Genomic DNA, 12867 nt, shown 5'->3' on the forward strand with positions numbered 1-12867 from the left:
CCCCCCCCCCCCCATATTTCCTGACTAAAATATCCTCTGTACAGGGAAATAAAAGCCTGGATTAACTATTATTATATTTAATGGAAAGGTTTAAATTAATCCCTTGCCTTTCTTCTCAACTATGATAAATGGTTGTATTTTATGCTGTAACAAATCATAAGGCTATATTTAATAATTGTTGATTATGATTTGGTAGAAAAATCGAAAAAGAAAATAGTTTATGTGACCTGAGGCCGAATTTAAAGAATTTGAGCCGCGTCTTAAATTTAAACCACGGCTCAAATATGGTAGGTTCCACTTAAAATCGTATTCATTGCTTCAGATTTAAGCCGGCGCTCAATTAAAACCAGTTTTGGGCGGATTTAAGACGCGGCTCAAATTCATTAAATTCCGACACCGTAGATTTAAATCCCTGGATCAAGAAATTATACGTATCTTGTGCAGTCTTTTGAATAAAATTAAATCCGCTTAAATGTCCTTTTGATTGTGATGAATCCCTGTAGGAATAACTAAAATAAAGGGATTAAGCAGTTATCTCTCAATTTTAAAAGTTGTCCCAGTGGATATCAAAATCAAACCTGAATTTATTAGAATCAAATGTTTAACTTGAGTAATTTCCATTCGCGCGTTTTTATTCCATATCGAATAATTTGCCAATATTTATATTTTGAAAACAATTCAGCTGTGATCATAAAAAGATAGTATAAAGGATTTGATGGACTTCGATCAGAAAACAATTCAGCTGTGATCATAAAAAGATAATATAAAGGATTTGATGGACTTCGATCAGAAAAACTTTCATGTATAGAACCATCAGAGTGATCGATGGGCAGCTATGAAAATTGTAAATTAACTTTCAAGACTTGTTTGACTTTAAAGTGTCACAGCACCTTCACATTAGGGTTCAGCTTACTCAAGTATCATTTTTAAAGATTTTAGAACAACAACAAATGTTTACCTTAAGATAAAATGTAGTAATATACTGAGAGAGAGCGTCCATATTTTAAACAACTAATATTTTACATATACATATACATATACTTTATGGAGCAAAAAGAATTTAAGAAAATTAATAATTTTCCAATTTGAAAGTCAAGGGTGGTTTAAACTGTACACCATTGATACAGATATAAGTTTAAGTTATTTAAAAAAGTCCCTAAATTTCAAAACATTTTGAACCTATGTTACCCCAAAATGTCAGCGAATTCGGCCCAGCCGTTTGACGAGCTATAGATTACGATTACATATATGAGCGAAGAGCTTTATTATATTTGTTCTTCGTTTTCATGTTTAGTATTTATGATAGTTCACAATTTTCATCTTTCATGATGATTATTCATGTTTATGTTATGAAATTTGGTTCTAGGTTGATATCTGGGCTACAGGTTGCCTCTATACGGAGATGTTAACGGGGGATCCATTGTTCCCTGGTGACTCGGATATAGATCAAATATTTCACATTGTTAAAAGCCTAGGTAGGTCAAATATACGTCAACTATAGGTCGACTAAAGGTCAAATAAAGGTCAACTATAGATCAACTATAGGTCAAATATAAGTCAATTATAGTTCAAATATAGGTCAACTACAGGTCGTATAGAGGTGAAATATAAGTGAAATATAGGTCGACTTTAGGTGAAATATAGGTCGACTATAGGTCAAATATAGGCCAATTATAGGTCAACTATATGTCAACTATAGGCCAATTATAAGTTAACTTTAAGTCAACCACATGTATACACTGCACACGTACTTTTGGGATAAGGAATATGTCAGATGTAGCATATTATTTAGCAAGGTTTTTATAAAACTTATTGCACAAGAGTTTTAAAAAAATTAATCTCTATTAATATTTTTACTAAATTAAAGAATTCTTAATGTCCTACAGTCCTATTCTAAATATATTAATTTTGATGATGAAAGGTCTTACTTTTGCAGAAATAATATAATATATATTTTTTTACAGAAAATTATATTTTTCTTTGCTAGGTGTGCAAAACTACAATTCTAAAATCGTGCAGAACTGAACATTTTGCAGAACTGGAAACCCTTACTGTAGAATATGTTTTCTTGTTATGATTAAAAATACTAAGAAAATGCAAAAAGAGCACTAGTAAACCAGGAAAGACTTGAAGTGAAGGCAGGGGGGGGGGGATCGGTTAGTGTTTACGATAACATCTACCAGTAAAAGAATTGTGAATTAAGAAGATTTTAACTTTTTACTCTTCACAATTATAAAGAATATGATAAAAACTATTTTGTTTGTTTTTATTTTTACTAGATTAATCGTTCCTCATAAATTATGCATATTCTTTTTTATCCAATTTAAAAGTTTAGTTAATCCTTATGCACTTTTGAACAATTAACTAAAAATTTTAAGTATCAAAAGTAACGAAGATAATACTTGATATTGTAAAAAAACAAATAGTTTCATTATAGCTTGAATAAATTTTTTAGGAATTAATAACGACCAATATTAATATAGAACTGTGTCAAAGTTATACAAAATTTCATTTATACATAATATACCGCAGGTTATGAATGATCATTGGTGGAAATTCTGGTCACGTATAACAGACGGAGCCATATGACCAGATAATGCACTGCCATTGGTGGAAATTCTGGTCATGTGATACAGATGTAACAATTGCATTATTAATTATATCAATTAAAAGGAAAAGTATTATAATCAAATTATAATAGGAGCGTACCTTACATTTTTAGGCACCTCTAGGTTAGCCTAATTTTCATATTTGTTCTGTATTTTCTGAATATTATCTGGTTAAAACTTGACTTCATATACCATATCACATATATATGAGCTTTGGTATAACTTTGACTGATCTCTGCCCGCAATTGGACCAGATATTAAAAATGGTATCAATTATACAATGGATTTGTTCTAATTAAGCACATTTTCTGTTTTAATTAATAAATTTCTAAAACAAAATGTTTAGGTCCTTTGTGCCTCAGGCATAGAGAGCTAATGTCCCGGAATCCAGCATATAACAACATTAATATAAACACAAACAGTTCTAACCAAGGACTACAGAATATGTTCCCAACATGGTAAGCATATACGTTATAAAATGCACTAATAAACTTTATATTGGACTTGATGGAATTGCATTAATTTATTTGGTAAGCACTTTGTCATTTATTCTCCATTTATGCTCAGTTTCATTATATCACTGACAGTAAACAAAAGTGTGCTATAATGTTCTATTGGCCGTTTATTAAAACACTGTTTTATTAAGTTTAATTAGTTTCGGAATTTTCTTTAAAAATCAGGATATGAAAAAACTTTGTTTTATGTCTGTCTAGAAATGTTCACATTTATCAAGAAAAGTGCACAGACATTTCATAAAAGCTTGAGATGCATAAATTTAATCTAATTATTTCCCTGGTACAGTTAAGCCCTTAATTTCAAAAGTTTGCATTTCAAATAGTTGACATTTTAAATGAAACCAAAAATGATAACATTTTAGCCTCATGTTAGTTTCAGGACTAATTCCAATATTTAGAATAGTTTTACCATTCTGCATTTAAATAATTACATGAAATTAGCAATCTAATGATAGAAAAACTAGTTTTAATATATCTGAATTTTAAGATCATAATTCTCCGAAAAGACGCTTTAGGTAACTCTTCTTGATTCAAATATGATTAATTCTCCCCTAACTTTGTTGGATAAGTTAGAATAGTTCTATAATTTCTTTATGTTCTCCACAATGCACAAGTTCAAGGATTAACTCATTACTTCCTATATTCGTTCTATTGTTCTATAGTTCCCGGAACAATTTCTGCATCCTATAGAGAACTGCATTTCCTTGATTAAACCTGAAAATAGAGTTTAGTAGCAAACCCTTTGCAGATCTACAGTTTGGATAGCAACGATTCATCAATATAGAGTTTAGAAGCGAAGCCTTTGAAGATCTACAGTTTGGATAGCAACGATTCATTAATATGGAGTTTAGAAGCGAACCCTTTGTAGATCTACAGTTTGGATAGCAACGATTAAATAATATAGAGTTTAGAAGCGAACCCTTTGTTGATCTACAGTTTGGATAGCAACGATTCATTAATATGGAGTTTAGAAGCGAACCCTTTGTAGATCTACAGTTTGGATAGCAACGATTCATTAATATAGAGTTTAGAAGCGAACCCTTTGTAAATCTACAGTTTGGATAGCAACGATTCATTAATATAGAGTTTAGTAACGAACCCTTTGTAGATCTACACTACAGTTTGGATAGCAACAATTCAATAATAATATTAGACATTGTTTAAGAAGCTACTTTCAAAACTTGAGCCTGGTAGGCTTTACAATGGCCTCACAAATATTAAGTATTATTGCATTTATTTGCTCTTTTCTTATGTAAACAAATTTACTTTTATCCTACAGATGCAAATCTTTAAATGAATTAGGGAAACCGGAATACAAAATACATATGAAAATGGTATCCAAAAAAATGAAAGTTCTGTGAATGTGTTAGTCTGAAATTTTAAAATATCCATAAGATTATCTTACTCAGAATTTTTTTTAAAACTTTTGCTTAATACTCTTTCAGACCTGAAATTAAGTTTTACAAGCACTTTACTGTTTTTATTAACTTCATAATCATGGTTATAAACAAGAATACATTTTTCATAGCCTTAAAATCGTCCCTGTCGTCGTAATTATTAATGAATGATTTTCATAATGCATAGATATGATGGTCTGGCAACAATGATTAATTGTGTAGGTCGAACCAGTCATTGAGTTTTGTGTCTCAATGTTTACAAGTTGACCCTGCAAAACGATCTCCAGGAGATACATTGCTCTCTAGTTCATTGTTCTCCCAGGACGGTTTGAACTCATGGTTTGTTCAGGTATATTACATACCTAGAGACAATCAAATAAAGGAATTGAGTCTTTGCCACAAACTCTGAATTTAAAATCCTTATATCTTTTTAAACCCAATGTCGCAAAACTTTGATATTTCAAACTTACATTATTTGATCTTACAGAATTGATAGTTTGAAATATCTAAGATCTACGACATTGGAATCTAAAAATATAAAAAGATTTTAAAAAGCAGAGTTTGTTGCAAAGACTCAATTCCTTTTCAGGTTTTTGCATTTGTATGAAAATTTTATTGTTTAGAAATGCGGAAGAAACTATTTTAGACGCCAGAAACTCTAATTTTCCAATCTTTGCGACCACGTGAAATTACGAAATTAATATGTTTTAAGAATTCGTATCTTGTAGCAATCGTCTTGTATCTTGTATTGAATTAAACCAGAATGCAATATAGTAAACACAATATCTCTAGTTTCCAAGAACCTAGTTCATATTCAATATTTGTTTACCTAGTAAATGCAGATGCAAAATTTTCACAATTTCGTGAGTGCAAGTTCAAAATTTATCAAACCCTTGCATTATATTGAGATTAAAACTTTTGGACCATATACATTTTCTAAGAACTTAAATTTTATTCTAGGGTTTCTGTAAAAAGTGTTTAAAATTGACTAGAAATTATTCGATCATCTAACTTCATAGTAACACGGAAAATGTCAAAGTTTTCAAAGTTTCTATAAATGATATTTCAAACAGTAAATATTAGATATCCCAGTTAGGGAAACAATATCATTTATTTAGGAAATATCCCGCCGGATTGTAGAAGAGAAATGAATAGTAAATATTAGATATCCCAGTTAGGGAAACAATATCATTTATTTAGGAAATATCCCGCCGGATTGTAGAAGAGAAAGGAATAGTAAATATTAGATATCCCAGTTAGTAAAACAATATTATTTATTTAGGAAATGTCCCGCCGGATTGTGGAAGAGAAAGGAATAAATCCTTTGTTAAAGAAAACTCCTCTGCAGTCCAACAGAAACATCACAAACAGACCAAAGGATTCAAACAACAGTATTGTAAGAATATTTAAAAAATATAACAATTTTTTTGCAAGGAAACTGAGTCCTTACACAAACTCATGTTTTCTAGAACTTTTATCTTTTCAACCTGATGGTTTGAACTTTAGATATTTTAAACTTAGATTATTTGATCAAACATAATTCATAGTTTGAAATATCTAAGATCTACAACTTTGCAACGATATAGGGGTTGGTAAACCAGAGTTTGCGGTAAAAACTCAATTCTTTTTGTTAATTATCTAGAAATATAAATCTTTTTTGAAAGAAAGTCTAAACAAAAACCAAAATAAAACTAATTATCAAAAGAAATCTACGAAAAAATGCAACATTATTTAAATTCAAGCATTGCATTAATTAAGTGAAAAACTAGAAAAATTAGATTTGAAAAATATGAACTGCTTCAGGATGAAAAAGGATTCCAGGCAAAAATACGTCGGTTGAGTGACCATGACACTCTTTTCGATGATGTATTAAAGAAAGCCAACATGTACAGGTTGGAAACAAATTTCTAGAAAAATATATTTTTTTGTATATTACTTTTACTTTATGTTATATTAGTGAGAAATACAGTAAACCTGATAGATTATCTAGTCGTGAACCCTCTGCACAATCTCAACTGGTGAGTTTATACTGTGTGTACATGTATGTACGTATGTACACATGAAAATATACAGCTGCACCTTTGTAACGTTTAAAACTGTTAAGCCGCACAGTAAACAGGGCACAATAAACTGTGAAACTGCACACATTCTTTTTACCCATCATTAATTATTTAAAGAAAGAAACTGAACTCTTGTCGCAAACTATGTTTTTTAAATTCCAAAATCTTTGCAACCCAAGGTCTTAGAACCTAGATATGTCAATATATGAACTGTGAGATCTAATAATTTAAGTTTAAAATTTCAAAGTTTTCACGATCAGGTTGTAAAGATAAAGGGATAAGATAATATCAGTTGGAAGCAAGATCTAGTTTCCTGAACAAAATATTATATTGCTTTTTGGTTTGCAAACTACAAGACTTTTAATTAAATATGGCCACAGTCATTATATACATAAAAACGTATAGTATTATTAACGTAAATTGAAAATATAATTACAATTCTTTAAATTATATAGAACCAACGCAATCTTCAATTATTCATTAATAATCATAGATTCTTTAAAACGGAATGAAAATTGTCTTTAGAAAGTTTTTATTTAAAAACTAAAGATTTATAATTATAATAACTCTAAAGAAGACATGTATTGAGGACGAAACTTTGTGTGAAGTATTGTTAATTTTGAATTCTAGTTTGATCTCGATATCCAATTTGGGCATCTTGAAAGAAACTGAGTTTTTGCCACAAACTCGAAATTTCTATTTCCTTTATCTTTTTAACCCAATCATAGTAGACCTTTGATATTTCAACAAAAAGTTGAACCTGCACTGCAGGATATAACCACTACTGGATATCGAAGAGGTATTAAATTAATTGTATAAGATAGAGATTAATGTTTGATCCAAGGATTTACAACACAACATTTTCAGTTATAATTCTAACAAAGTAGAAAATAATTAGTTTCATTCTATTAAAAAGAAATATAATTCCACTTTATACTCTTTAAGAACTTATGTCTTTACCCATGTATATTCAATTGAAAATCAGCTTTGTATCGCTTTTCTGCCAGAACTTTCAAGACCAACAGATTGATTGTTTTAATATTAAAATTGCTCCTAACTCAGTTAATTTATTAGAGAAGTCCTCTGAGTTTGCCAAGTCCAGGATACGTCGCTAGCCCTGGCCGCACTGTGCGGTTACCTAAGGTAAAATATCCAGGATTGCATTTCTGAAGAAAATCCTTAAAACTTGAAACTATCTAATTTCTTAAAATGATAAAATTCTTAAAATTTCTCAGGATCCACTGAGAGAGCTTTCTGTATCAGAGAACAATGAAAGATGGTAAATTTTTGAAATAGAAAGGGGGTGGAGAGGGGGAGTTAAAGGTGGGTTGGATGGGGTGGAGTTAAAGTGTTTTTTTTGTTTTTTTGGGGGGGGGGGGGTTATAAAACATTTTGATTAAAGAAAATCAATAGAAAAAAGAAAAGCTTTTGTAAAAAAAGGGACTAAGATTTTTTTTGGCGTTTCAATCAAAATTAAAATTAAAATCTTAAACGATCTGTCAGACAAAGCAATTTCAAGTGACCTCCAAAATCAAAAGAGTTTCATGTCCAATATTCACAATAGGTACTCTTGGAACCTTTGTGTAAGCAACATTGATAAAGATATCGATACTTATTAAAAGTTATTTCATTTGCAACTTGCAAGTCACTTTCGAAGAGAATCCAAAAATGATCAATTTTTAGATAAAAATTAAAGGATGCGCCGTCATTTTAGCTCTGGGTATCCTTGTGATTCGGAAAATCTACTTGTTAATGGTAACTTAAAATTACGTGGACAATCCCTTGAATATTGGTTTGTCCTGCATCCAGCATATTCTACTCCTCTTGAAGAATATTTGTTTGCAGGCGATCTCCCCTAGATTCTAAACCTGAACCAACGGAAAAGTTTGGATTCCTCGGTAAATATACTTGCAAATATTTCAAATTCTCAGTTTCAAAAATAAAAAGTTTTCTCCTGTTTCCAAGCAAATATTACTCCATGCCTTTCAGAAATTTTAAAAATGGCGAACCTTATTGGTGGAAATGTATAAAATATTTCTAAAATAAATAAGTATTGTCTTCTAATATCCATTCCTAATCAAATCTTGGATGAAATCAACATAATGACAAAAAGAAATAAATACTCGCCACAATATCTACTTTTATATTTTTTATTCGTTGCAATCTTTCATTCAAACTATTATCACATATCATAACTTTAAAATATCCAAGGTTTACGCCATCAGGTTGCAAAGATTTTAAAATTCTAAGATTTTGAGTTCAGTTCCTTTGCAATATACCAATAAATCTTTAATTCCAGAAAAGGCATTTGAGCGCGCTTTTCAATTTGAGGACGGGCCTTCTTCGCTTAATCTAAATTCATTAAACAATTCAAAGAAGGAGGCTGACAGGTAGAGAACCTAACTATATTTACTGATGTACTTTTGTCTTATATTTATATAGAATTTTGATACTATAAAAATTCAAATCATGTGTTGAATACTTATTTTCTTATATATTATATATAGAGAGAGAGAGAGAGAGTTTACGGCGAATTAAAATGTGCAAAACTATTTTCGACAAACAAAATTTTCAAGAAAAACTGAAAATGTGCAAATTCTCTTTTAATATATCTATATAAAAATCTATGCAAAATTTCTTTAAACAAATTGTTTAATCTGCTTTCTCTTGTTCAAGGCTTTCAAAAAAGCTATAAAATGTCGAAATCCAATGACCGGAAGTAGGTCTAAATATAGATTTAGTCGGGTAAAGGTAAGATAAGACATTCAGGCAGTATGCCTGAAGACTCAGGCAGTAGGTATATAAATGTCCCGCTTTAAGTCTAAAGTGAGGGACATGTATTAGTTAGAAAATTCAAAAAATTTGAAGAGCCAAAGACCAAATACTAAATGAGTTATCTTCCAAAAACGTCAACCGGAATAGGGTTTAGAAGACTATATCTTATTCTGTAACGTATAAAAATTACATGTTTAATGAGACACACTTTATCTTGTTAAACCATATAGTTTTCACTAAAACTAAATATTGATTTTTCTTCTTGATTAGACTGCAGAGTGTTGGGGGGAAGGAGAAGCAGAAGGTTTGGTTACCAAGTGTGGCAGGTAAACCAAAATATAAACCAAAAATGACTATTTTTGATTAAAAAAAAAGAAAAAGTGAGAATTTTCGAATATATTTAATATCAGGCGCTACAGGACGAGGTGGATTACAAGTTTTGGGAAAGAAACCAACTCCTAGTCGATCAAATGTACTAGAGGGGAGATCACAGGTGCAGGTACAAGTACAGGTACAGATACAAGTACAAGTACAAATACAAGTACAAGTACAGGTACAGGTACAGTTAAAGGTACAGGTACAGGTACAGGTACAGGTACAGGTACAGGTACAGGTACAGGTTCAGGTACAGGTACAGGTACAGGTACAGGTACAGGTACAGGTACAGGACTACAGGTACAGGTTCAGGTACATGTAAATATACATGTACATGTACAGCTACAGCTACAACACAGATTTCATTTTAGAAGGAGCCTGTGCAACAGAGAAGAGGTCGTCCCAATCTACCTCACGTCTAAACAATGGTCGGAAACTCTTGAAAATCTTCGAATGTGTTATTGGATGTGAATGACCTCCTCCAATTGGATATAGAAACGTCTTTCCTCTTAGTTTATAGTGATCTATGTTTATATTTTGAATGCTGATTTGAATATCTTTAAATTTTGTATTGGTAAAACTTGTTTTTTTTAAATTAAGGTACCACACAGGTAATTTTAATAAATTTTCGGACTTTCAGTATATTTTTATCAGGCTTTTTGTAATAAGTGTATTATGTTTAGCGTTGTTAAAAACCAAGTGTACAAATGATACTATAAAAACAGACTTTACTATCTTTTTTCTGACTTTTTATTAATATTTTTGAAAATTTAAACGATATCTGATAAACTTAAGATTAAAGCTAGATTAAAAAATTTCGGTTGAAATTCTCTGAATTAAAATCAATTTCAGAGCTTAAATTTGGTTTAAGGAATATAATTATTTTATCAATTGTTTTGATTTTGTCAAAAAGCTAAATTAAATCTAGTTTTTAGTTTTGTGAGAATTTATCACAAAATACACGGATTGGACATGAGAGTATTTAAGCCCCAGCCCTTTTTACTTTTTTACGGTGAAACCCATGAAACTGTGGAAAAGGAAGACGAAATTCAAGCAATCTTTGTTTTGGTAAAAATAATACTTTTACAAGTAGCTTTAAAAATATGTCTTTCCTGTTCATAGGTTGAGTTTTAATGTCGGTATCTTATTCCATAATTTGCCGGACTGCACTGCCCTGTACTGAAAGTAAAATTCGGCAGGCCGGGTCGGTACATGAATTCACATAAAACTTACTAGGCCGGGTCGGTACATGAATTCACATAAAACTAACTAGGCCGGGTCTGTACATGAATTCACATAAAACTAACCAGGCCGGGTCGGTACATGAATTCACATAAAACTAACTAGGCCGGGTCAGTATATGAATTCACGTAAAACTAACTAGGCCGGGTCTTTACATGAATTCACATAAAACTAACCAGGCCGGGTCGGTACATGAATTCACATAAAACTAACTAGGCCGGGTCAGTATATGAATTCACGTAAAACTAACTAGGCCGGGTCTTTACATGAATTCACATAAAACTAACTAGGCCGGGTCGGTAAATGAATTCATATAAAACTAACTAGGCCGGTTCTGTAAATGAATTCACATAAAACTAACAATGCCGGGTCGGTACATGAATTCACATAAAACTAACTAGGCCGGGTCTGTACATGAATTCATGTAAGACAAACTAGGCCGGATCGGAACATAAATTCACGTTAAACTTACTAGGCCGGGTCGGTACATAAATTCACGTTAAACTTACTAGGCCAGGTCGGTACATGAATTCACGTTAAACTAACTACACCGAATATTTTCAGCCTTATTTTGACCTCTTATCCGTCAAAAAACTACCTTATATGCCTAAACATTCAAACTACACCAGGAAAACTACAAAGCTGCAGTAAAACGAAAAAATCTGCATCTAGTGAAAATGGGTTTAAAGTAAAGACTATATGAATTTTAACCAGAACCTCTAGTTTGCCATGAATTGGTACAAATTGAAATTTCTAATATTAAAGCTTTATGTTTTAATATAGCTTACTCAAAGAGATTGTAATGAACAAAAATACCAATATAACCATTCCTCTTGTTCCATCTGTGTAATCTGTGATTTATCTGCATGTGTCAACACTCAATGTTTGTTCAAATAGAGATTGCATAATGTTTTGGTTTAATTCATGTGCAGAGATAGCCTGAAAGATCCATTGTCCAAAATCTACATCCCAAAAATATTTACGTATTTTGTTTATTTAATTTCGCTATTTCGCTCATGTAAATTTAGCTATAGCTAGCCAAACGACGACAGGACCAAAATGTCTGTTTTTTAGAAAACCCATGTGTACTCTAAGGATGACAAAGGCTAAAAAAAGTTTTTTTTGTCTCAAAACTCGATTTCAAAGTGTTTTTTTTAATTCCACAGGCAACGCTGCAAACACTTTAGCTCGTCACTTATCAAGTATCATGTCATAACAAGAAATATGATGGGAATGAAAAAGAAATATGATGGGAATTAAAAAGAAATATGATGGGAATTAAAAAGAAATATGATGGGAATTAAAAAGAAATATGATGGGAATTAAAAAGAAATATGATGGGAATTAAAAATCGGTGAGAGAGTTTATGTTTTGGTTTTCCTTTTAAAAGCTACTTTTTTCTCACTTAATTCAATCTTATTTTGATTTTGATGTACTCGTATGACAATAGATATATATATATGTAAAGTAGAAATCTGTGTAATTGTTTGTTTGTATGCCCGATCATAACTCAGGAACCTCTTAACCAATTTTCCTCAAATTTTGATTCGGGAACTCTGTAGAATTACAGAAATGATCTTAGATTAATTTAGAGGGTTGGCTCTTATAAAGAGAAATTTGTCTCTCAGCAAAGCTGGGTTCCCAAGCTAGTCTTGTATATATTTCCGTCTGCACAGTTTTGAATAATATAATATTTAAAATACAAATATTTAAACCTATAGTTGAGTATAAAGTCGCACCTTAGTTCAACTTCCCATTGTAAGCAAATATAGAACTTGGATATTCTAGGAATAAACTGAAACAAGAGCAATTTAGAAAACCAGGGGTAGATATATCGGTGGATATATATTTAACATTTAGAAATTGCGCTGCTGATTGTGGGAAAAGGGGATGG

The 12867-nt window shown here is 31.1% G+C and overlaps 1 protein-coding gene and 1 long non-coding RNA gene across 4 annotated transcripts in view; one reads left to right on the top strand and one right to left on the bottom strand.

Moving 5' to 3' along the window:
- Positions 1-11767, top strand: part of LOC111715187 (cyclin-dependent kinase-like 2) — an 18649-nt gene extending 6882 nt beyond the window's left edge. Inside the window, exons 2-14 of one of the 3 annotated variants that reach the window (XM_023490464.1) lie at positions 1367-1475; positions 2956-3067; positions 4744-4870; positions 5804-5917; positions 6325-6413; positions 6479-6539; positions 7656-7724; positions 7817-7860; positions 8427-8479; positions 8881-8971; positions 9627-9682; positions 9767-9867; positions 10103-11767. In XM_023490464.1, the coding sequence (XP_023346232.1) occupies positions 1403-1475; positions 2956-3067; positions 4744-4870; positions 5804-5917; positions 6325-6413; positions 6479-6539; positions 7656-7724; positions 7817-7860; positions 8427-8479; positions 8881-8971; positions 9627-9682; positions 9767-9867; positions 10103-10153 (1041 nt within the window). In that variant the 5' untranslated portion in view covers positions 1367-1402 and the 3' untranslated portion in view covers positions 10154-11767. The remainder of the gene's footprint in view (positions 1-1366; positions 1476-2955; positions 3068-4743; positions 4871-5803; positions 5918-6324; positions 6414-6478; positions 6540-7655; positions 7725-7816; positions 7861-8426; positions 8480-8880; positions 8972-9626; positions 9683-9766; positions 9868-10102) is intronic. The other 2 variants (XM_023490465.1, XM_023490466.1) reach the window with 2 other exon arrangements.
- Positions 11733-12747, bottom strand: LOC111715188 (uncharacterized). Its single transcript, XR_002768180.1, has 2 exons — positions 12689-12747; positions 11733-11935 (listed from the first exon to the last, which is right to left on the bottom strand). It is a non-coding gene; the product is annotated as an uncharacterized LOC111715188 (long non-coding RNA).
- Positions 12748-12867: the final 120 nt, after the last annotated feature.

The sequence above is a fragment of the Eurytemora carolleeae genome, unplaced genomic scaffold, assembly GCF_000591075.1.
Source record: "Eurytemora carolleeae unplaced genomic scaffold, Eaff_2.0 scaffold1549, whole genome shotgun sequence".
NCBI lineage: Eukaryota > Metazoa > Arthropoda > Copepoda > Calanoida > Temoridae > Eurytemora > Eurytemora carolleeae.